This window comes from Dendrobates tinctorius, unplaced genomic scaffold, assembly GCF_039654945.1.
Source record: "Dendrobates tinctorius isolate UK_male_01 unplaced genomic scaffold, ASM3965494v1 ptg000003l, whole genome shotgun sequence".
In the NCBI taxonomy this organism is placed as follows: domain Eukaryota; kingdom Metazoa; phylum Chordata; class Amphibia; order Anura; family Dendrobatidae; genus Dendrobates; species Dendrobates tinctorius.
This window is the reverse complement of record NW_027361671.1, coordinates 58,617,174-58,643,106: the sequence shown is the minus strand read 5'-3', so window position 1 is coordinate 58,643,106 and position 25,933 is coordinate 58,617,174. Positions and strand designations below refer to the sequence as shown.

The 25,933-nt window shown below is 41.1% G+C and overlaps 1 protein-coding gene across 6 annotated transcripts in view; it reads left to right on the top strand.

The window, feature by feature from the left end:
• Positions 1-25,933, top strand: part of SEMA6A (semaphorin 6A) — a 322,215-nt gene that overhangs the window by 183,096 nt on the left and 113,186 nt on the right. For 4 of the 6 annotated variants that reach the window (XM_073553966.1, XM_073553967.1, XM_073553963.1 and 1 more), the window contains one exon: positions 407-547. The exons of the other annotated variants lie outside the window; for them this stretch is intronic. In XM_073553966.1, the coding sequence (XP_073410067.1) occupies positions 407-547 (141 nt within the window). The remainder of the gene's footprint in view (positions 1-406; positions 548-25,933) is intronic. 6 annotated transcript variants of the gene reach the window in all.

The following is a 25,933-nucleotide window of genomic DNA, read 5'->3' as shown; positions in this document are numbered from 1 at the left end:
GAATGGTATAGTTGGAAGCTGCAGTGACCACCATATTGGTTGTCAGTATGTTTAATAGCCTGACAGATAAGGACAATTCATTTAGTAACTGGTATTATTATTTGTGATCATTCTCTTATATTGTACGGTATTATCTCGTTTTTAACCGTACAACACATACTTGCCATGTACAGTATATGAGTAATAAAAGCTACTCCTGGAAATAACATCATAAAGCTTTGTGTGGAAACTATTACCCTGTAGTAATAATGGAAGGTTTTATAGATCTCTTCATAAAACTACAACAGAATAATGAAAATGTGTCTGTTTCATGTAGGAATTGTTCTAAAGCATCAATCAATCATACACTTATGAGAAAATCTATTGCTAACTGTGTCTGATGAAATTGAACGCTCAAATTCCTTAGATCCCAGTACAACCTCCCACTCAAGAGGGCACGAGAGTTTCGATAGGGGTACTGTCATGGACTGGAAGGACACCTATGACTCATCTGAGAACACAGACCCCCACATGGCAGACTCTTTCCATAATCACCGGGACAAAAAGGGTAAGGCCTTGGAAAATAAAACCTTTTTGTGAAATGAGAAGTGACTTGGGGAGGGAGGTGATTTACATGGTGTGGATGCTTTCAGCTGGATTAGTTCAATATGATGCACAAATCAGGTGGTTCTGAAATAAGCGGGATACATACATGAATGCAATATGTATATATATTGTTTATTTTGTTCTGGAATGTTTCTTTTGATTCTGTTTTTGATCTATAATATATGTGTATATGTATATATATAATACGATTTCAATCAGCCGATACGATGACGTTTCGGCTTGAGATAGCAGAGCCTTTCTCCACTCTACTATTTGGAGCCCAAACGTTGCATGGGCTGTTTAAAATCCATTTTCTTACCATATGACCTTGGAATATTGCCCCTATTTTTGGGGGTTATAAATATGCTGCTTGTATATTTTCTTTAAAAACAACAAGAAAAACAAAGGCAGAGTGCAAACAATGGTAGGTGTCAAAATACTGTATAACCGAGATGTTACTGCTCCCATCCCTTTCAATTTACCTCTACCTCTATGCAATCTAGTCAGACTGGAAATCTGGAAGCCATTTGATCCAGACTAAACAAATATTAGACCTAAATTGTTTTGTGACTGTACACTAATTTAATACACCCACTTCTCTATAACCTATCAAAGGAGATAATGACAACCATTTCTTTACTCTTGTGAACATTTTGTTAAGAGGATTCTTCATGTGTGACCCATTTTCTACACCCATTACCTCACAAAGGGCACTTGGTAGGATAAAAGGTTGGTGCTCCTCTTTATTACATAAGAGAATGGACTGCAATATGAAAGTTATTGACCTGTAACCTAGAGGAAATGACCCGTAACTGGTGATATACCAGCCACAGACTTCATAGCTGAACACAATGGTTAATGTCAGTTTTTTTCTGATTAAAGTAGTGCCCTCTGATTATTAACCCATGAAGAAAAGTGGAATGTCTTAGACACTGAGAAATTCAATCGTCTTCTGTGAAAGAGTAGAAAATTTGGAACAGATCCGCTTTATGATTTCTGACCTATTCGTGAAGAAATGGCACCCTGTCCCAGCCCATTATCTCATCCGACTCGTCTAAAGGACTAATTTTAACATTATCATGATGCTTCTCTCCCATCATTAGAGCAAGTAATACATATCACATTGTGCTCCACTGCTTCTCATGGGTGTTACAGTAAGACATGATTAATGAATGAGGTGCTGAACCTGAAATCTTGCACAGCAAATACAAAAGCAATTCAGGGACAATGCTAAGAATCTGTTGATTTTTTTTGTCACTGTCTACCATGTAGGTAAAAGTTTACGTAAAAAAGAGAGAAATCATTTGCACATGTATCTGTTTTCTTGGTCACGATATTGCATCATGATTTTAATGATTCATTTGGGGGTGTTTTATTGTACTTATTAGGGGATGGACTTCTATGGACAATATTGTACATATATTGACTAAGCTGAAAGCATCCATCATGTAAAGAGTATGAAACACAATGGTGGCAGAGGTTACGCATGGGTGTTTGATCATTATCACATTTGTGTGCTTAATACTCCTTGTCTGTCTGTGCACTTATTATTCCGAAGTAATATTAAACATCGGCAACATAAAACGGGAAGACAATGAGTAACCGCACCCTACACAAAATCCAATTAAATGCTTGTTTTGTTTTTAATTTCTCGTTGTGTTTTTTTACCACTTTTGCTGACAATTTTGATTTTGTCAACTACAGTTTTTTTGTTTTCAGTTTTTGTTTTGCAAAGTGCTATGTGGTGTTATTAAGTGTAATTTCTTTGGTAGGTGTTCTTTCATTTCCATTCTGACAGTAAAATTCCTTCTGTGTACTAATTCTTCACTTGCTGCTTGGTTTGCTATGACACTAGTGGTTTGATGATGTCACATCCATATGTTCAACACATGCACAAGCTCAGGTACCTGGAGGATAAGGATGTGCTAGGTGGCCCTTGAAATTGCTTGGCTCATCGGGATGTGACATTTGTACACCACTGCTTAATTAGCTAAATATACTCTGGAGTTGTTGTGCAAACAGAATAAATTTCCACGCAAGTTAAAAATACATACATGTTCAGCATGCTCAATGCTCGCTGCTGACAGCTTGCTTGTCTTCCTGCCTTTAGCAGGTAAATGAACTCGCTGTTCTTTTCTTCTCCTCCAAACAAATGGGAGCAATTGAGATTGTTACAACTCCAGTGTATGTTTTATTTCTGTGCTGTGTTTTTTATTTTCCAGACTTTTGTATGTTTCTCACATTTGCAAGTTCTTAACTAAAATCACTTCCTACACTAACCCTTCTCCCTCCTCCTGCTACCATTGTACTTTGCCTCCCTCCTTGGTTCCTTCCCTTAAAGTGGCATTAACATCTAATATTCTCACCACACATCCCTAGCAATTATTTGTTAGTGTTTTCTTAGTGCTTGAATTCTATGGCATAAAACTTGCTCCTCTCAATTGTTGATATTAGAAAAAACTTAAGGACTGAGAAGATTCCCTTCAGCACAGTAAATAACAATAGCTGCATCCAACAAAATGTTCCATATTGTTCATGCCTATGAGATTGTTATATTGGCAATACACAACTAATTGAATTGGCCAAATAACTAATTTGGAATGGGATCTCAGATGCATCAACATAAAGGGGTTGCCAGAGGCTAAGATAGAATCATAGAATGTTAAGCCCCCGTCACACACAGCGATCTCGCTAGCGAGATCGCTGCTGAGTTACAAGTTTTGTGACGCAACGGCGATTTCACCAGCTAGATCGCTGTGTGACACGTATCAGCGACCGGCCCCCCTGCCGGGTATCACTGATCGTACTCGAATGGCCTGGACATTTTTTTGATCATTGGTCTCCTGCTGGCCAGAACGCATTGCTGCGTGTGGCAGGCGGGAAACCAGCGATCAGCGAGCTGGAGCTGGAAACCAAGGTAAACATCGGGTTTCTAAGCGGCGCTTAGAAACCCGATGTGTATGCTAGATACCAGCGCGCTGGTGCAGGGAGCTGGTAACCAAGGTAAACATTGGTTTTCTAAGTACTGCGTGGCGCTTAGAAACCCGATGTTTACCTTGGTTACCAGCTCCCTGCACCAGCGCGCTGGTATCTTAACGTACACTGCGGGTAACTAAGCGACGTGCGTCGCTTGTTACCCGCGTGCCGCTGTCCTGATCGCTGCTGAGATCTGCCTGTTTGGCAGCTCACCAGCGATCATGTAGCAACACACCAGCAATCCTGACAAGTTCATATCATTGTCGGGATCGCTGGTGAGTCGCTATGTGTGATGGGGCCCTTAGACTTGGAAGGGACCTCAAGGGTCATCATGTCCAACCCCTGCTCAATGCAGGATTCACTAAACCATTTCAGACAGATGTCTGTCCAGCCTCTGTTTGAAGACTTCCATTGAAGGAGAACTCGCCACCTTTCGTGGCAGCCTGCTAGATATTGATATCTATCAAGATATTGATAGACCTCAATATCTATAAAGATATTGATGACCTATCCTTAGTATAGGTCCTCAATATCAGATCAGTGGTAATCTGATGCTAATCAGTACACATAGGGGCTGTTTCATTAAGACTGGTGTTGCGCATGCCAGACTTATTGAAGAGCTTGCTGGAGTACTTTTCATCGAATTCATTAAGAATCACTCATGACTTAATGAACTTGGCTCAGTTTCTCAGAGACTAAAGTAGCTTATCTATGGTAAGTAATGCCAGCAATTTTGCTGAATCTGATGGATGAGCATAGCCGTGCCCTGTATGCCTGCTCCTCCCCAGTTCCACACAAAATGCCCAAACTTGCTAAACATTTGCACAATCTCACATTGCGCAAATAATTTTGCAACTTTCCAAAGCATTTTATGCTAGTTTTATGGTTTACTAACTTAACAACTTCGATTAGTGTGGGGTGATGGGTGTCATATCCCACTTGCCCCACGATAAGGTCATCAAAGCCTTTCTCCTTTTAAGCATTAGGACTGCATGCTGTTTGTAAAAAAAAATATGACGCATAAATGACACCATTAAAGTTATGAGAGATATTAGAAAAAAACTAAAGCTCAGTGAATGATTAGAAATACAATCCTTAATACAATGATCCACTCTTAGATTATTTCTGCTTCTATTGAAGGAGGAATGGTCAATTTTAATCAACTCTGTTGCATTGATATTTCCCGTGCCAACATTTCGTAGCCTATTATAGCATTGATCTAAATGTTGTCCTAGAAAAGCATTGAAATAATTAACATAAAGAATATTTCCATAAATGGTTAAATTTATAAATAGCTAAAAAAAAGAATTGGAATGTTTGTTGGATTGTGGCTGGGAAGACAAATTTTATGCCTAGAAAATACAGCAAATCAAGAACATTTTACAAATGTATGCTAGGAATGAATGGATAGATTTATATAATGGTGTTACTGTCCTTTTAAGTCAAGTAAATCAAAACAACCAGTCTCTCTGTGACATATTCCAAGGCTTTATCCTGTTAGTAATGACATACTGCTTGTGTACGTGTACAACAGATATACTAACCAAACCCGTGGGTGTCAGAAGCTGATCTTAAATGCAGTCGGGAGAAAATGGACTCATTTTCTTCGTTCATTAGGCTGCATTTCCCATGACCTTCCCTATTGGTCTTCCTCTGGTTTCTTTTCTCCTTGCACCTTTCTCTAGATGTTTATAACTTGTAGGTAAATGCTGCCAGCTCCCTTGTTTTATCCTGATGTTTCCAAGTGTCTGGAGTCTTCCCAGCTTACTAAATGAGATTGATAAATTAGCCGCAGTTGTGAGCTGCAGGAGGTTCAGTCTCTTCTTTCCTCGTCTCAAGTAATAGGACCATTGTCTCATTTAACACAGATGTGAACTCCAGGTTTATTCTAACAATTCACTTTTTGTCTTCCGGCTTCTCAAAGAAAATGATTCCATGTAGAACGTGTCAACCTTCTTATTCCATACTAGACCAATCATGATTTATGATGTTTTTAAGTAAATATGGAATCTAAGGCTTTGGTCTGCTAAAATGTAGCTAAGAAAAAAATCAGAATTTATGCAGCCACCCTTTGTTGTACTCTGTGGCTTAATTGTATATGTTATTTATTTTTTTATATTATGCAAATTAATACACTTTCCCTTAAGATGTTTATACATATTTAGATTTCTTATCAGATGTTTGGTGCAAGATCAAAGCCTGATAGATGAAAATACATGAAAGGGTTGCTAATATTGTGTATATTTTCTATATTCTTACATGTAATTGACAGCTTAATTTCTGGTAAAGGGATGAAATGATAAACTTGTAGCTTCTAGATAAACTTGCATCATGTAAGATGCTTGAAAGAAATATAAATAAATGCTAGAGAAGAGCAGCCTTCTGCGCCTGGCCTGGTGTCCAGTCCATGACCAGATCCCTTGAGATGTCATGATAAGGCCAGGGTCACCCATGATGCCAGGTGCAAAAGTGTAGACCGACTGCCACTGAGTACCGAACTGGACGCTGGACCAGGACAGTGCATTACGAATTGCTCGTCATTTCTAATAAATACTAAATATATAAATGCTAAATATTAAATTTAAAAATGCTAAATACATTTTAAGATTTCTTTATAAAAATTTCAACAACAAAAAGCCTCCAAATTAATAAATTAGCCTACAGCAATATTTTGCTGTACAGTAGGTCATTAAATTTAGGTCAGTTAGGCTGTAACAATTTGGAAAGTAAGAGAGCACTCCCCGATGTGTGTTCATTTTTTTATTAATCTTCATTGGTCTTGTACAATATAGGATTAACATTTTGTAACATTTGTATATATTTACCATTGTTGATCATTGACTCTCTTGCCAGTGTTGACCCTAGCAATCACTTTCTAGTTTTTAGATTTTTGGAGCCAGTTTTAAAATGTGTGATTTTTTTTGGCTGTACAACGCTGACACTTTTTGTATTAATTTATGAATTAGGCCCTTTAGATAAGTTTTTTTTTTTTTTTACTGAGGCTGCATGTCCAGCCAATTAGAAGGTCAATACTTTAGCAGGCAAGTGATAATGTCTATTACATGCTAAATTCAAGAAATATTTACAAGATATCTGAAATAGCAGATAATGTATAAAGCCATACAATATATAGACGTCAGTATTTTTTATGAATACATCATGAGCATTCTGAGATCACTTACTGAGGAAGTGGAAATGTTCTCAGGAAGAGGAAATCTGTTCCTGTCCAATGACAAGATAAGAATTAATGTTCTGCAGATGTATTGGAAAACTCCTACTGGAAGGTTGCCTAAGTGAACAGGGAAGTCTGTTTTGCCAATGTTATAAAAATTAAGCACAACATTTTATGATGTAATTTATATGAAATGTTTTAGACAAAATGACAGATTTTTCGAATTACACCACTACATTTAATTACTGATATTAATATGTTCCTCAGACTGTAGCAGATCTAGGGCTAAGAACGTTATAAATATATCCAAATTAGTTAATTTTCATAGGTCACTATTAATACTTGGCACTCATGGCTCAGGTCTTTGCTTCCATAGTCCTATCCATTTCTAGTCTTAAATGAAGGGTGTTAGTTTTCAGGACATGCTCCATTTGCTCTCTGCCTTCTTTTTCTAGTGAGGCTAATGGATGTGATGCACTACTATTTTTCTTAGCGCTTAAGGGTTTTCTGCCCCAGTTCAAAATCGGACTTTACATTTTTGATAAGCCACCCTCCAGATCTGTTCATTAGAGTGGTAAAACACTGTCTGAATGCTGACATATCTTTGGGGCATAATGTCTGGAGTTCTCTTTCATTAGGCTGAGTTACAAGTATTGATGGTTACTGGAACTGACTTTTCCTTACAGAACACAGAGGTCAGAGCTTAGAATAAACACGTGGGATGGGCTGACAAGTAATGTTAATTTAATGGTTCTGCAACTTGTGGCAGAAGAGATGAAAGATAAAGTGTTAACCGAAAATATTGGGTGACTATGATTATTTAGTATTTTCCGACTCATTTCCATTTCAGTAATACTATAAATTAAGCTAATATGTTAATAATAATATAATAATAATAAATTTTATTTCTATAGCGCTGACATATTCCGCAGCACTTTACATTTCAGAGGGGGTTTGTACAGACAATAGACATTACAGCATAACAATAATCACATACAGTAGATTATAACAAAATACCAAGAGGAATGAGGGCCCTGCTCGCAAGCTTACAGTCTATGGGGGAAAAAGGGAGACACGAAAGGTGGGTGGTAACAGCTTCCCTGATTGTTTGGACCAGCCATAATGTTAAGTGTGTAACTGTACAGACACAGTGGGCTGATGGATGCATAAAGCATGTGGGAACATGATGCGGGGAACCTGGTTATGGTAAAACTTTTGGCTGTGCCACACAGGGATAGATTAGGTTAATGTGTTGAGGCGATAGGCCAGTCTGAATAAATGCGTTTTTAGGGCACGCTTAAAATTGTGGGGATTGGGGACTAATCGTATTGACCTGGGAAGTGCATTCCAAAGAATTGGCGCAGCACGTGTAAAGTCTTGGAGACGGGAGTGGGAGGTTCTGACTATTGAGGATGCTAACCTCAGGTCATCAGCAGAATGGAGGGTGCGGGTAGGGTGGTATACTGAAACAAGGGAGGAGATGTAAGGTGGTGCTGAGCTATGGAGGGCTTTGTGGGTGAGGGCAATAAGTTTGTACTAGATTCTGGAGTGGATGGGTAGCCAGTGTAATGACTGGCACAAGGTAGAGGCATCGGTGTAACGATTGGTGAGGAATATGATCCTGGCTGCAGCATTCAAGACAGATTGGAGAGGGGAGAGTTTGGTAAGAGGGAGACCGATTAGAAGAGAATTACAATAGTCGAGACGAGAGTGAATAAGAGAAACAGTAAGAGTTTTTGCAGAGTCAAAAGTAAGAAAAGGTCGGATTCTAGAAATGTTTTTGAGGTGTAGATGACAAGAGCGAGCCAGTGATCGAATGTGGGGGGCAAAGGAAAGCTCGGAATCAAGTATGACCCCAAGACAGCGGGCCTGTTGCTGGGGAGTAATAGTGGAACCACACACAGAAATGGCAATGTCGGGTATAGGTACATTAGAAGAGGGAGGAAACACCAGGAGTTCAGTCTTTGACAGGTTCAGTTTCAGATATAGTGAGGACATGATATTAGACACAGCGTTTAGACAATCGCCGGTGTTTTCTAGAAAGGCTGGCGTGATGTCAGGAGAAGAAGCGTATAATTGGGTGTCATCAGCATAGAGATGGTACTGGAAACCAAATCTACTGATTGTTTGACCAATAGGGGCAGTGTACAAGGAGAAGAGGAGGGGGCCTAGAACTGATCCTTGAGGAACCCCAACAGTAAGGGGAAGGTGAGAGGAGGAGGAAGCGGCAAAAGATACAGTAAAGGAGCGGTCGGAGAGATAGGAGAACCATGAGAGAACGGTGTCCTTGAGGCCAATGGAACGGAGCATAGTGAGGAGGAGTTGATGATCCACAGTGTCGAATGCTGCAGAGAGATCCAAGAGAATTAGCATGGAGTAATGACCATTTGATTTAACTGTTAGTAGATCATTAGAGACTTTAGTGAGGGCAGTTTCAGTAGAGTGTAAAGAGCGGAAACCAGATTGGAGAGGGTCGAGAAGAGAGTTATCAGAGAGATAGCGGATCAGACGGGAGTGGACCAGGCATTCCAGGAGTTTAGAGATGAAGGGAAGATTAGAGACAGGTTAAGAATGTCAAAGCTAATGTTTTCGGATCTATATCACAAGATGTAACCGAAAAACATGAAGAGATCCCGCACTAGAATAAAATATCATATTTTATTGAATATTATTAAAAGAAATTTAAAATAACAAAATGCCCAGCAGCAGGCGCTCAAACACCAATAGGTAAATAATGTAGTCACATAAACAGTGCAAAAGTCCATCTAAACATAAATCCTGGATGTAACATTTAGATATATTAGTTATAATAAAAGGAGTGTATCATCTCCATAAATATACAAAATATCTAAAACAGGATATAGAAAGTTAAGGCAGTTAAACAAATTTACACACCCTAATAAAAAGCCTGGTGTCTCAAATAATTGTGTTTGTCAGAGCCTAGAAGCTTATCCTATTAATGCCAAAATCAGCAAGCCTAAAGAAATTCAGGATGGACTATACCTGTGAGAAAAAAAACACTGAAGACTGTGCTGGCATTGAATGGCGCAGCCTCCTCCACCCCAACGCACGTTTCAAATTAGCTTCTTCTGGAATTATTTACCTATTGGTGTTTGAGTGCCTCCTGCTGGGCATTTTGTTATTTTAAATTTCTTTTAATAATATTCAATAAAATATGATATTTTATTCTAGTGCTGGATCTCTTCATGTTTTTTGGTTCCGTCTTGTGATATAGATCCGAAAACTTTAGCTTTGTCATTATTGTGAAGTGCCAGATATTGTATACTTTTTGGACTAATTTTGGTATATATGTTAAGAATGTGTGTAGTCTATATATGCAGTATCTGGAGTACCTATCCATATTTGCATAATAGAATTATTCCCACTGTGGTGGACACATCCGGCCACATATCACATGATTGGCCATGCACTTGAATGAATATCATTTAGTACTACAACACATTTCGCCTATAGGAGCAAGTGCAGAATTGATGATTAGCTGCACCTGCTTTCACTAGCAATAACTTGGCCTAAGGCTATCAAATCTGGATCCATGAGAAGAAGCTAATTATTTGGGTGGCTTTTTAATCTTAAAATGTTTTAACCAATACAGATGACCCCTATCACTTTTAGGCCCAAGGTGCGCAGCATTTCCTGCTATCTGTTCACCATTAGTGGCAGTGTCAGATCATTCAGTTACCTTGAGCTACTATATGTCTGAGGTATATGTCAATGAACACCTATGACTTACCCACTTCACAGGCTTACTAATTGGCTATTGTAAGAAAAAAGTATAGAGTGTAGTACTTTTTTCCTACTGTTGATCTTTTTATGGAGCAGTGTAGTCTAGTATACTATTTAAAGCCACAAGAAAAAAATAGCCATGTATGTAGAGACCAAAAGAGCAATCTCTACATTGTATTCACTATACCCCAGTGTATACATGTGACATGATAGAACCTAATGCTTGTCTTAGAAATAAACTCTTGACACCTTTCATATTAGGAATTTATTGTCAACAGCGATAAATACATTAGCCGTAGTCCATTTTTTTTGTGGGTAACGAGTTCTTTGGAATGAATTGACTATTCTTTGTGTTGATGACTGAAGTGTATCAAATATTGTAACAAAGAGAATCACTCCCTTCGTTTTGATGTGCTCTTCTCCCTTAATAAAATAGGACATCTAATTTCAATTCATGCATTAGCGTTACACAATATAAGATGACACATGCTTAAGTCAATGTTTGCCCAAGAATATTTATCAGGGGTAAACATGAGGATGCTGCACTGATAAATAGGCTTATCAGAATGTGCTGTATTTACATAAATTAGCTCCTGCACTGTGATATAACATGTGAAAATGCTAATTTTCACATTTGCATATTTTCCAGCTCAGTTGACACTTCATTCTGAAGGACTAGAGACTGTAGTGTGTTTCTTAATGGTATAACGCACTTACACATATACGCATACTGTCTTTGTATGTGTGGCAATGAGAGATAAAAAATACAGCATACCAATGGTTGAAGAAGCACTCCAATCTATTTTTATTTTTTATTAAAGGTATGTGTATATGTGCATGTAATATAGTGTGAGTGTATTAATATACTCACGTACTGCCGCTTTATCCAGGATCCAGCGTTGTTCTGCTCCACATTTCAGTGATGTCACCGCACTTCTGGCTTGTTCTATGCTTGAGCTTGAAGTCTCTTACAATGTACAGTAAGTCAATGGACACTCGTTCTGACGCTCCATAGACTTGCGTTGTACAACCCATTTCTGAGTTACACAGAGTGAAGTTTCACCTGGAAAGTCTGCAGAGCGATGACGTCAATGAGAAGAGGAGAAGAACGGCACCTAGACACCAGGAAAAGCCGTGGTAGATGAGAATATTATTACACTCATACTACGATGCATATATACACACACGTAATAAAAAAATTATACATAGATGGGAGGGCTTCTTTAATGGCTGGAGGAGCTTGAAAAGGATTAATGCCACCAATACACATTAGGTAGTTATTGATAGTTTGGCTGGCACACAACTGTCCCATATATATAAGCACTCGTTTTGCCAATCACTTCTGTATTCCCTAGGAGACAACTGCTGTCAGACATCACTGACGGCAGCTTAAAACCCCCTTTACACACTGTGATATCGCTAGCAATATCGCTGTAAAGTCACCGATTTTGTGACGTTACAGCGATATTGCTAGCGATATCGCTGTGTCTGATACTTACCTCCGACCGGCTCCCACGCTGGTTATCGCCGATCGCGTGAGAAGCTGCTGGATCATTCCTCGTCGGCCACTTCCTGCGGTGCTTCCTGCTGTGACGACGAGCGACGCGTGGAGCCGGGCGGGAGGACGCTGGATCGCCGCGTCTGACAGGTAAGTAGCGATCCCCATCCCCAGCGATGTCGCTGGTGAGATCTGCCTGTGTGGCAGCTCACTAGCGACCACCTAGCGATGCACCAGCGATCCTGACCGCGTCATATCGCTAGTCGGGATCGCTGGTGCATCGCTAAGTGTAACGGTACCCTAACCGTTAAAAAAACAAAATGATCTGCAGTCCAAAATTGTTCAAGTTGGATTCTTTTTTTCCCTCAACATTATCTATAAATATTAGATTGTGGTCTGATCTCATTGATATCGGCTGGTTCGGCTGATGTTATGCTAATGTGTATGGGGCTTTTAATAACCTTACCATCCAATTTCACCTACCATTAATTGATTAGAAGAACAGAAATAGTTTTGTAAGTTTCTATAATTTATATACATACATTAATTTTTATTTAGTGTCCTGGGCAGAAGAAAATTGGGTCTCACTAAGTAAGTTTACAATCCTGTATATCGTTCTTTAGCATCGTTAATGTACTTGGTTCAGCATCATAAAGGAGCAATGCCTTTTTGTTAGAAGGGTTTGCTTTTTATATAATTACATTTTACATTATTGGACCCACAGCAATGAGCTGTAATTTGTGAAAACACCTTGTAGCAATTATTATATTTTTCTACAGTATTTCCACAGAGAAAATTAAGTATTACAATAGGAGTCATACCATTAGAATGAAAGCATGGATGGTGGTCCTCCAGAGTTAGGCTGGTTTCACACTTGCGTTTTTTTCCCATATCTTTTACATGGGTGCGCATAGGTGCGCATACACATGAGTTTGTACGCATTTGTATGCGCATGCTTTTTTTGTAGTGTGCGCTCGGGTGCACAAAATGCATCCTGTTGCATTTTTTGTGCGTCTGACTTGCCCCCAAAAAACGCGTGCGCACGCAATGCGTTTTTTTACAACAAAACACCCATTAAAGTCTAAGGGTGCGCATACGTGCGCATTGTAATGCGTACATATGCGCAAAAAAATGCGTTTTTTTTTAAAAATACACACAAACGCATGATGTGTTTTTTTCATGCACAGCAAAAAAACGCAAGTGTGAAAGTAGCCTTAGAAACACACTTTGCAGCTGCCCTCTTTTCAATTTAATAGATACTAGACCTGAATGAGGACCCCATCTTTAAAGGGAATCTATCACCTATTTTTTCGTATATAAGATGCAGCCACCGCCATCAGGGGCTTATCTACAGGATTCTGTAATGCTTTAGATAAGCCCCCAATGTAACTTGAAAGAGAAGAAAAATGAGTTATATTATACTCACCCAGGGGCAGTCTGGGTCCGATGGTGTCGCGGTCCGGCGCCTCCCATCTTCTAGCGATGGCGTCCTTTTCTTTGCTTCCCATCACGGCTCTGGCGCAGATGCACTGCTCTGCCCTGTTGGCTCCGGCACCTGTGCACTGCAGTACTCTGCTCTGCCCTCAATAGCTGGAGCTGTGACGGGAAGCAAAGAAGAGGATGTCATCGCTAGAATATGGGAGACGCGAGACCGCGACACCCATCGGACCCGGACCGGACCTCCCCTGAGGGAGTATAATATAACTCGTTTTTCTTATCTTTCAGGTTACATGGGGGGCTTATCTACAGCATTACAGAATGCTGTAGATAAGCCCCTGATGGCGGTGGCCACATCTTATATGCGAAAAAATAGGTGACGGATTACCTTTAAATCCTATTTCAATAAAGGTGTATTGATTTTGTTTTTCTAAACTAAACAACCAATTTTATTAAAGCATGTTCATCAAAAAGCAAACATGGAAACAGCATTGAAACCAAGAAAGAAAGCCTCCAGGTCTATGACATACATGGAAGTTGGAATGTAGATATTGTACATTCCAGCACATATCAGCATTGACTATAAAAACAGCCAGCTAAATAAGGGTTAAAAATAAACAAATGAGAAGAAGAAGAAAGAAGAATAGAGGTAGATTGAAAAGTGAAGGGAAGGGAACCTGAAAAGGGGAAGAGTTTTGGCACATTAATAATGCCTCTTGTAAAGGAATACAGGCTCAACTGTTGTGAACTCGTTTTCTGGTTTACTTCTGGCTTCTCGTGAGGGTGGTGGAGCTAGAAGTGTTGGCGAGGGGGTCGTGAGTTCTCCGTCCGGGCTCCCTCTGTTGGTGACAATAGGTGGTGAAGCTGATCTGGGTGGCAGGGACCTGCCGCCTGAGGAGGAGGACTGTGGGTGGACATCGGGAGTCTGACTGGATTTGAGACAGCCGACTCCCTAATTCTGTGCTGGTGATTTCCTGCCCTGAGGTTCTGGTTTCCAGTTCTGTTCCTGCCTTCTTAAGCTAAGTGTGCTCTGCTATTTTTTCACAAGATTTGGTCTGGTTTTCTCAGTTTTTGTTGTCAGCCAGCCCCTGCTGGGGATGTGCTGAATTTCCATTCTTATGTCTCTGTTTATGCCAGTTTGCTTTTTGTCCCTGATCAGATTGGTCTCTTTTGGCTCTGTCTTCAGAATATACCAGAGTGCTGATATAGGGAATTGAAGTCTAGTGACTTCAGGGTTTTTGTTATCAGAAAGTGTGGGACATTTTTTGGCAGGGTTTTGTGCATGATTGCAGACAGCATCTTTCCTTTCCTGTCCTTTCTAGTTAGTGTAGGCCCCATCGTTTGCTCAGCCTATTTTTCTATCTGTGTTTGTGTTTTCATCTTGTCTCACCGACAATACATGTTTGGGGGCTGTCTATTGCTTTGGTGTCTGCTCTGGGGCAGTTTAGATTTCCCCTTTTCTTGCTTTAGGTTTATTTAGTTCTTCGGCTGTGATGAGGCATCTAGGATCATCGTAGGTATGCTCCACGGCTACTGCTAGTTGTGTGGATAGGATCAGGGGTCTGCAATCCGCTTAGTTACCAACCACTCTGGTTTTCTGTGGCTTAGCTTGTTTTTGTTTTTCCTCCTCGGTGACTCATTCATAACACTCAGCAATGTTAAAAGGAAAAGTCAGAAAGAGTACATTTAGGTAGCCATGATGACAATCTGCTGACTTCCTAAAGTTCAACCAACAGTGCTATGTGGCGAGCCACTCAGAGTTCAACTTGTTATCAAATGCACTGAGCTCCTCCATACATTGATGTGAGGTCACTGTCTTTACCTATATGATCTTGGTGATGGGAATTGCAATCTCCAAGTCTAGAGATAATCTGATGAGTAGCTAAGAAAAAGTATCGTAATAGTTTTTTTTACATTTTTGATATGGATCCTGGAAACATGGGTGAGAAAGCTATAAAATCTAAATGAATTTTAAAAGGAATATTTCACTTGTATGGAATCTATCTAATATTTTACGTGCCAGTTGGTCTCCTTGGCCATTCCGAAGTGCTGAAAGGCCTCATATGCTGCCATTTTGCTTACGTGATGATATTTTTTCTTATTTTCCATATAGCTTTGCTTTGCTGAACTCCTGTTTTATTTACTGACAATAGTAAGATTAATGAGCTGGGTCAAAGAAAACAAAATAAAAATGTCCCCAAATTTCAAAAATAATTAGAATCTGAATTGTGATGAGCAAGTAAGACCAATTAATGTCAATATGTCAATTAAAAAGTAATTAAAAAAAGAGAAAAGACAGCAGAGTTGACAAACATTTATTTAATTATTAGTCAAATTGTCAAAATATTTTGTCTAAAATTCAAGCGCTTTCCTGAAATCGATCAGTAATATAATATATTGAACATAATAAGGTTTTTTGTGAAATACATTTAATCTTTTATCCACAGGATAGGGGATAAATGTTTGATCCTTGGGAACCCAACTACCCGGACCCCCACTGAGTATCAGAGCAAGGGTCCCTTTAGCTCTTGACTGTTGCAGCTCCACTGATGCCAACCACTGTGAGAAGAGACAGGGTATCAGGGCCCACAATCTCACCACTGTTAGGGGTCCCAGTGTTGTGTCTTTGATTAGACTTTTATACCTTGATTTTCGTTTTGTGCCTTCATTTTACTTTTATAACTTGTTGATGGGTGATATATGTATTTTGTGGTAAAATACTTTCAAAGTGCATTAGTTTTAAATTGGCAATAAAAGGTATTTTTCATTTCCTTCCAGAAGCAGAAATACATTTGTCGATGGGCTTTGTATGGTATTGTGATCAAGTCTCATTAGCTTTAAATAGGCTAATCTACAATATCAGCCAATAGACAGTAAAGGGCCCATTACACATAGCGATATCGCTAGCAATATCGCTGTAACGTCACCGATTTTGTGACGTTGCAGCGATATCGCTACATGTGATACTTACCTCAGACCGGCTCCCCTGCTGATTATCGCTGATCGCGCGAAAAGGTCCTGGACCATTTCTCGTTGGGCACTTCCTGCTGGGCTTCCTGTGGCGCCGACGAGCGACGCATGGACGCGGGCGGGAGGACGTCAGGATCGCCGTGTCTGACAGGTAAGTAGCGACCCCCGACCGCTTCTATGTCGCTGGTGAGATCTGCCTGTTTGGCAGCTCACTAGCGACCACTTAGCGATGCACCAGCGATCCATATCGTTGTCGGGATCGCTGGTGCATCGCTAAGTATAACGGTACCCTAAATGGCACTGTTTCTAGAGAAAACACTCACATTTGCCTAATCTTAAAAGAAAAATAAATATTTAATGATTAGAGTAGATAAGCTAAATATAGGTTTTTGTTACAGCTATTAGTCATGCTATTAGTCATGCTATGATAAGACTATGGTATCTTGTTGGGGATAATTTTAGCAATGCATATGAGACTCCTCAGGTTCCATGTATGCTCTTGTTTGTGGGCCTTAAAAAGTATGTAATTTCTATTAGAATTATCTTTTGATCATTCATATGGCATATTGTAATCCATTTTTATTGTTAGTGAAATAAAAATGGCTGCCAAATGGTGCTGTTCACACATGGCCATGCTCGCCTTCAGCGTCCTGTCCATCTGTCAATAAAATGCCTGGCCGAGGCACCTGTGATAATACTGATAAATTTTTCAGGAAGCAGATGTCTCTCCAACCTGAAATGGATACCAGAGAAGCTAGGAAAGTTTCCAGCTTTCCGTTCAGTAAAATGAGACCTGCTGTTTTTCCATTACCTTCTTGTGTAATAAGGACCTATATATTTTTTTTTTTCCCCAAGAAAACGTAACACCTTGGTAGATAACAGTGTCACTATTGTCATATTATGCCCATATTGTGGCAAACTTCATTATGTGCTGCAAAATAAATTTGCTTGTCAACTAAAATTCTGCAAAATAGGCTTCAAACTGATGAAGGCTCTGCAGTTTTGTGATCCACTTTCCTACAAGGACACAGTATGCTGCATACCCAAAAGGGTTACGTGCTTAGCATATGCACATATTCTTATATTTCCCAGATGTAAAACAGAGCAGTTTGCAGTATCAGCAGAGAGAATTCAGTCCAAGAGCTCTAGTGAGATCGGGTAAGTTTGATAAAAAGCATCTGTTTGTAGAACACTTGTCAAGAACTTCATGACGCTTGCGAGGATCAGATACCACATTCATAATAGTGCTCACCATTGCAAGTTTTATCGGGTAGAAAGAAGATGGTATTTGCTATTACTGGTTATTGTGGTCTTAAATGGACAAGGAAATATTTTAAGTGACTTTATTTGCATCAGCGCATTCTGGGTTAGTTCATTGTATTTTACAATTGTCTCCTTGTCCGATGAGCCAAGGATCTGTCATTATTATTCCTCTTGTGATTAACAGCTGTCTCTAATAGAGTGACCAACTGGTCAATATATTTTTTGGCAAGCTGGTAAAAGCTTTGCTCCACATCATAGGAGACAGGCACAGGTGGCAGAATATTATGATGGAATATAATATCATAAAATCAAATCGAGATTGATGGCATTATCTATTTATTGATTTATTCATGTTAATTCTCTTGTACCGTATTTTTCGGATTATAAGACGCAATTTTTCCCGCCCAAATTTTTTTTGGGGGGAATGGGGCTGCGTCTTATAATGTGGATATACCTTATCGACGCGCTGCTGCGGGTGCCCAGTGCTGTTGCTGCTGGTGTCCGGATCTGCTGCTGATGTGTTGTGTCCAACGGTGCTGCGGAGGCTCTGCCGACATTTTGTGAAAGGCTAGAACCCCCGCAGTTCTGTGGTTTCCTGTGCTGTGGACTCCGGGAAAATGGCCGCCGGGAGGCGGCAGATGCGCAGATGGAGATCTCTGTACCAAGATCTCGGGAGATGAGATCTCAGCGCTGTCAAGATGGAGTGTAATGTGTACACTGTCAAGATTTCAGTGGATTGCCCATGCAAGTGGCCAATCAACTAAACACATGTATGTGATTTGTATATTTGTGATTATGGACAGACTAGCCTGATACAGCTTTTCTCTACTTTTTTCTATTGTGAGAATACTTGATGGGACTAGTCTGCATTTGATCATAAGTATGCAAATCACATACATGTGGTCACGTAACCACCCACTCCCAGTGAATTCAGGAAAATCATTACACATTGGGTAACTGCAGACATTTCTTCTTCGACCAAACGAAGGCTAACACTAGCCTCACATGTCCAGTCCGGAGAACTTCCCAATATTTAAGTCATAGTGCCTTGATTTTTACCCTAATGATAGAGCAACAATCAACTATGAACAAGACATTGTCCCTCATTAAATATGTTTTTCATAAATTCATTTTAGAAAATATTTAATGTGTATAAATGTCAGATTAATAGGTCTATTTCAGGATCTCAGTAAAAAGTCCCAATCCACATGTCCTGCCCTTGGATAAATGAGAGTTCCAAAATTCCATGAATGTTCACATCTAGGCCTGTATGAGACTCTGCACCTCCCAGATATAGGCCCAATTAATCAAAGAGATTACCACAGAATTTTGGCGTAAAACGTTTTTTAAAGTCTTTTCGAGATTTCACACTAATGTCCGACAGCTACTCCAAATTAGGTGGAGCTTGGGTGGGACGGTGGTGCGACACGGCATAACGCTGCCTGCTCATCAAATTCATGACAAGTTGTGGCCTACCTTATGCCACAAACTTAAGTCCAGTCTCTGTAGTGCATGCCAAATTTCACATGTGCCTGATTTATTAAAAGCCATACGTCTCTTAATAAATCAGGAGCATTTGACTCCCATACACCCCATCATCAAGAACAGCATCAACTATGTCAAATCGAGGCCATAGTACTTTATATTTCAAATATTTTAAGCAAGTTAGAAATATAGAATATTGATCATTAATATTTTATACTTAATTGAACATACAGTGGGAGAAGTAAGTATTTGATCCTTCGCTGATTTTGTAAGTTTGCCCACTGACAAAGACATAAATAGTCTATAATTTTAAGGTTATGTTAATTTTAACATTCCAAGATAGAATGTCAAAAATAAAATCCAGAAAATCACATTGTATAAATTATATAAATTTATTTGCATTAAGAGTTCTGGCTTCTTTAGACCAGTTAGACGCTCCTAATCAACTTGTTACCAGCATTAAAGACAGCTGTCTTACATAGTCACCTTTATAAAAGACTCCTGTCCACAGACTCAATTAATCAGTCAGACTCTAACCTCTACAACATGGGCAAGACCAAAGAGCTTTAAAAGGATGTCAGGGATAAGATCATAGACCTGCAAAAAGCTTGAGTGGGCTACAAAACCATGCACAAGTTGCTGGGTGATAAGGAGACAACTGTTGGTGCAATAGTAAGAAAATGGAAGAAATACAAAATGACTGTCAATCAACATCGATCTGGGGCACAATGCAAAATATCACATTGTAGGGTATCCTTGATCATAAGGAAGTTGAGAGATTAACCTAAAACTACACAGGGGAACTTGTTAATGATCTGAAGGCAGTTGGGACCACAGTCACCAAAAAAACCATTGGTAACACTTTATGCTGTAAAGGTTTAAAATCCTACAGTGCCCGCAAGGTCCCCCTGCTCAAGAAGAAAGATGTGCAGGCCCGTTTGAAGTTTGCTAATGAACACCTGGATGATTCTGTGGGTGATTGGGAGAAGTTGCTGTGGTCAGATGGAACAAAAATTGAGGTATTTGGCATTAACTCAACTCGCCATGTTTGGAGGAAGAGAAATGCTTCCTATGACCCAAAGAACAACATACCCACTGTCAAGCATGGAGGTGGAAACATTATGTTTTGGGGGTGATTCTCTGCTAAGGGCACAGGACTACTTCACAGCATGGATGGAGCCATGTACCATAAAACCCTGAGTGATAACCTCCTCCAGGACATTAAAAATGGGTTGTGGCTGGGTCTTCCAGCAAGACAATGACCCAAAACATATAGCCAAGGCAACAAAAGAGTGGCTCAAAAAGAAGCACATTAAGGTTATGGAGTGGCCTAACCAGTCTGAAGACCTTAATACCATAGAAAACATAAGGAGGGAGTTGAAGCTCCAAGTTGACAAGCGACAGCCTCAAAGTCTTAATGATTAAGAGATGATCTGCAAAGAGGAGTGGACCAAAATTCTTCCTGACATGTGCGCAGTCCTCATCATCAACTGCAAAAAATGTCTGACTGCGGTGCTTGCCAACAAGGGTTTTGCCACCAAGTTTTAAAGGGAATCTGTCACCTATTTTTTGGACTATCAGCTGCCGGCACCGCCATCAGGGGCTTATCTACAGCATTCTGCAATGCTGTAGATAAGCCCCCGATGTAACCTGAAAGATTAGAAAAATGAGTTGAATTCTACTCACCCAGGGGCAGTCCGGGTCCGGTTTTGGTCCAATGGGTGTCGCGGTCCGGTCCGGCGCCTCCCATCTTCTAACGGTGAAATCCTTTTTGCTTCCTGTCACGGCTCCTGCACAGGCGCACTGCTCTGCGCTTTTGAGGGCAGAGCAGAGTACTGCAGTGTGCAGGTGCCGGGAGAGGTCCCAGCACCTGCGCACTGCAGGACTCTGCTCTGCCCTCAACAGGGTAGAGCAGTACGCCTGCGCAGGAGCCACGATGGGAAGCAAAGAGGACATCACCATTAGAAGATGGGAGGCACCGGACCGTGACACCCATCGGCCCAAAACCGGACCCGAACTGCCCTTGGGTGAGTATAACTCATTTTTATTATGTTTCAGGTTACATTGGGGTCTTATCTATAGCATTACAGAATGCTGTAGATAACCCCCTGATGGCAGTGCCGGCAGCTGATAGTCCAAAAAATAGGTGACAGATTCCCTTTAAGTCTTGTTTGCCAGAGGGATCAAATAATTATTTCTCACTGCAAAATGCAAATAAACTTATATAATATGCAATGTGATTTTCTGGATTTTATTTTTGATATTTTATCTCTCAATGTTAAAATTAATGTAACCTTAAAATTATAGACTGTTCAGGTCTTTGTCAGTGGTCGAACACTTACAAAATCAGCAATGGATCAAATACTTATTTTCCCCACTATATATATTTTTAATTGTTATTATTTATATCCTTTTGGATCAGTGTTTCTTCAATATCTGCTCTGTGTCTGTATTATGCAGCTTCAGTGTACTAAACATATTTGATTTGTCATACACGCACTTTAGAGACTTTTTAGATGCATTAGCTTTATTTAGATTTAGCCACAGAGGCTACAGCTCTGATTCATTTGCTCTGGTGTTTAGTAGTGCAAAGAAAAAAAAGCCTCAATCAGACCTTGTGTGCTTGCTCTCTCCAGGTGAAGGTTAGAATCGCCAGAATATTTTTTCTTTAACAGTTGTAGAAAAAGGAGTCAAATGATCCAAAAGAACAAAAGCACATTATAGACTTAAAGGGAACACAAATAACAATTTCCAATCTATTTCCCCAGAACAAAGGTCAATTTCCACTCTTCCTGAATTGATTAGTATCAGCAATTCCCAAGTTAATATGAAATCTCTGTTTACATGGTGTCTAGACTGATAAGGTACTGTCACACTTAGCGATGCACCAGCGATATTGACCAGCGATATGACGTGGTCAAGATCGCTGGTGCATCGCTAAGTGGTCGCTAGTGAGCTGCCACACAGGCAGATCTCACCAGCGACATTGCAGCGGTCAGGGGTCGTTACTTACCTGTCAGACGAGGCGATCCTGACGTCCTCCCACCCGCGTCCACGTGTCGCTCATCGGCGCCACAGGAATCCCAGCAGGAAGCTGATGACTAGAAACGGTCCAGGACGTTCTCGTGCGATCAGCGATAACCAGCGGGGGAGCAGTCGGAGGTAAGTGTCAGACATAGCGATATCGCTACAATATCGCTGCTACGTCACAAAAACCAGTGATGTTACAGCGATATTGCTAGCGATATCGCTTAGTGTGACAGGCCCTATAGATTGATCTAAAACGACAAATGCTTCCTAGTTGATCTGCAAGAAGAATTTTGCTTTTCTGGCAATAGCAGGATATAAGGAAGATACCCTTTAAGCTTTAAACAATTCCTATGACCTGATTTTTGTCTATGAGCAGTTTCTGGTACTGCAGCCTGCCCCACTGCACTTAAATGAGACTGGGATGCAGTACCAGAGACTGTCAAGTTATAGAAACTCGAGATGAAATATCATTGACTGCCCATTTATGAAAACCAAGATGCAGTACCAGAGATTGCCTATTTATGGAAACTAAGATGCAAAATTTGGACCTGCCCTCCCCCCCTCGCATGTTGGTTAGATGTATGGGTCCTTGTAGCATTCTAAATCCAATAAGACATACAAGTTACCCCCCCACTCCCCTATTATGTAGTAATGCCCTCCATCTTGAGAGTATATATGTCCCACATACTGGGCTCATCCCAGTATATATATCACTCATCCTGGCCCCATCCTGGTATATAACATATTTAACATATATAGCAGGATGGGGAACATATGTATTCCCTATCCTGGGCCCATCCTTATATATAAATATACACAGTATGGAGCCCAGGATAAGGAACACATATAAAACAGGATGGGGCCCAGGTTAAGGGAGATAATAAATATATATATATATATATATATATATATATATATACAATCTCTTAACCTGGGCCGGCCCCATCCTGTTTTATATATGTACCTTAACCTGGTCCTTCATGGTATATTTATTCCCCCTCCTTATATATGTGTCACATATCCTGGGTCCCACCCTGGTATATACCGTATTTTTCAGACTATAAGGCGCACTTTTTTTTCTCCAAAATTTTGTAGGAAAGTGGGGGGGTGCATTTTATAGTCCGGATATACCTTTTATACGCATGTCCACTTTGGATGAAAGAGGAGTGGATCACAGAAGGCAGGAGCCGGCTACTTCGACTAATACTGTGTGTGCTAAGTGTTAAAGAAGATTAATATTCCCTGCTTCCCACACCCATAGTCCCGCCCACCTCTATGCACTGAAGCTGGTGCCAACAGTTGGGAAGGACTATGGTCGTGTGGAGCATTAACATTCATTTTCTTTAATAGTGGGCACAGTGTAAACCACAGCTGCCGGCGCTCACATTGTGCCCACTATTAAAGAGAATGAATATTCACTGCTCTTCACTCCCATAAGCATGGAGAGCAGTAAATATTCATTCTGTGTAGTAGCGAGCACGGTGTTATCTGCAGCCGCTGGCTTCTTGCAGCGGCTTTGCGCTTACGTGTGCCTTCTATTAAAGAGAATGAATATTCCCTGCTCTCCACACCCATGGGAGTGGAGAGCAATGAATATTCATTTTCTTTAATAGCCCCAGCGGCTGCAGCTAACACTGTGCCCGATATTAAAGAAAATTAATATTCACTGCTCTCCATGCCCATAATCCCGGGTGTGGAGGGCAGTGAGTATTCCGGCTGCTGACCTTAGCATGTAAAGGTGAATGACAATTACACCTTGAAATCAGCTGCTGTTATCAGAACAGGACGCCGCCGTGAGGGAGTGAAGGGAAGGGAAGTAGAGTTACTTTTTTTTAATGTGTGCAGCATGATGGGGGCCATGTATACTAGGATGGGGATGAAGGGGCCATGTATACCAGGACTGGGATGGTGGCCATGTATTCCAGGATGAGGATGGGGGGGCCATATATACCGGCATGGGGAGCCATGTGTACCTGGATGGGGACGTATATCAGGATAGGAGGATGTGGGCATATACCACTATAGCAGTGTCAGCAGCTCTCCCCCCTCATAACAGTGTAACATGACATTTTTTACTTCAATTTTTTTTCAATTTTCCTCCTCTAAAACCTAGGTGCGGCTTGTGGTGCGAAAAATATGATACATCCCCCATAAATATATGTCCCTAATCCTTGGCCCCATTCTGTTATATTTGTTCCCCATCCTGAGTCCATCCTGGCATATGTCCTCCATTCTGCCACGTTCTTTAATGCATAGAAAAAAAATTATACTCTTCTTCCCTCCGCTCTCCAGCGGCACAGTTTTCTCTTCTGAAGTTGGCAGTTGACTTCAACATGCAAGCAACTGGAGCACTTGACGTCACTGCCATGCACCCCCAGTTATGTGCACGCTAATTTCTGTTGTGTTAGGGTTGCGGATCGCACTGAATATAAAATATAGGCAAGTGTGATCGCAACCCGGGGTCCACCGTGCAGAGATGGTATACTGCTGCTATACAACAACGGACAGTGTGTAGTAAAATGCTCGCTGGACACCGGCGGGGAACCACTGACCCGGTGTGATAGGAAGTGAGCTCTGTTACTGCACAGAGTCCGCAGAACCCGATGCCGGAGCCTTTTAAACCTCACAGGCTACGGCTAGAGGAGCGCTAGCGTGAGGTCAAAGGACACTGCTTCCGAGACAGGAGAACAGTGCCTCTCTAGACCCACTAGCTCCGGGAACCACTACTGTGGAGCCAGGGAAAGTTCCCCCTGGAACGCTGTGCCCTGTTAACCATCACAGGGTGCAGCAAACATAAGCCTACCGCTCTGAGTGTGTACTGCGTCTGCACTTGCGGTCGCCACTAACCAGACTGAGCTTGGTGCTGGAAAACACACTATCTGTACACGGCGCCGTACAGATGGATGCTGCGACACATGCAGTACTGTGATGCCTGTGCTGACTGGCGCCCACTAGTGCTAAAGGATGAGAGAGCTGAATGCTCTGTGGCGCTAGGCAGTACCAGTACTAGGTGCTGACTCTAATTCTGTGACCATAGCTCATACACAACCGAGGGAAGAGAGTCATAATGAGTCATTCTCCTGTCTCATGCATCCATCATCACACACCACTATAACAATAGGAATTAATCTGTATCATAGCGCATGGCGGGGCTGCCATGTGAGGCTTTTATAGCCACGACCTTCCGGGACCTTCCTGATGATCCAATCGGAGCAGAACCCGAGCATGTGACCTCCGATCTCCAATGAGAGATTGTACTAAGGGCATGCTCAGTGGACCGAAAGGAGGACTTAGTCCCTGGAGTAGCTCGCTGCTGACCAGCATGCATTGCTATAGCTGGACCAAAGGTGACAGCAGCAACCAAACCCACAGTGCTGGTCTGAGCAGGGCATCGGGATCGACGACCCTGCTGAGCAGCCTCCTCTGTGGCAGGAGAGGAATGGGAGACCACAGAAGGCAAGGCTCGGGATTTCTCCTGTGCAGCGGCAGGAACCTAATGCCTAACATGTTAATGGCTTCTGACTGGCTGGCAGTGTGTATTGCAATGCACAGACCCGGTGGGTCCTGGAGCCGTAATACACTTCATCTGCATGTGCGTCCAAGGAAGCACATCCAGTTGAGGTTTGCGCTGGCCTCAGCCGGCCCCCCACCTGCATGGGCACGATCTCTGCTATTGCGATTTGTACACCCTGCTAGAGACTGCCTATTTATGGAAAACAAGATGCAATACCGGAGACTGCCTATTTAAGCAAACCAATATGCAATACGAGAGA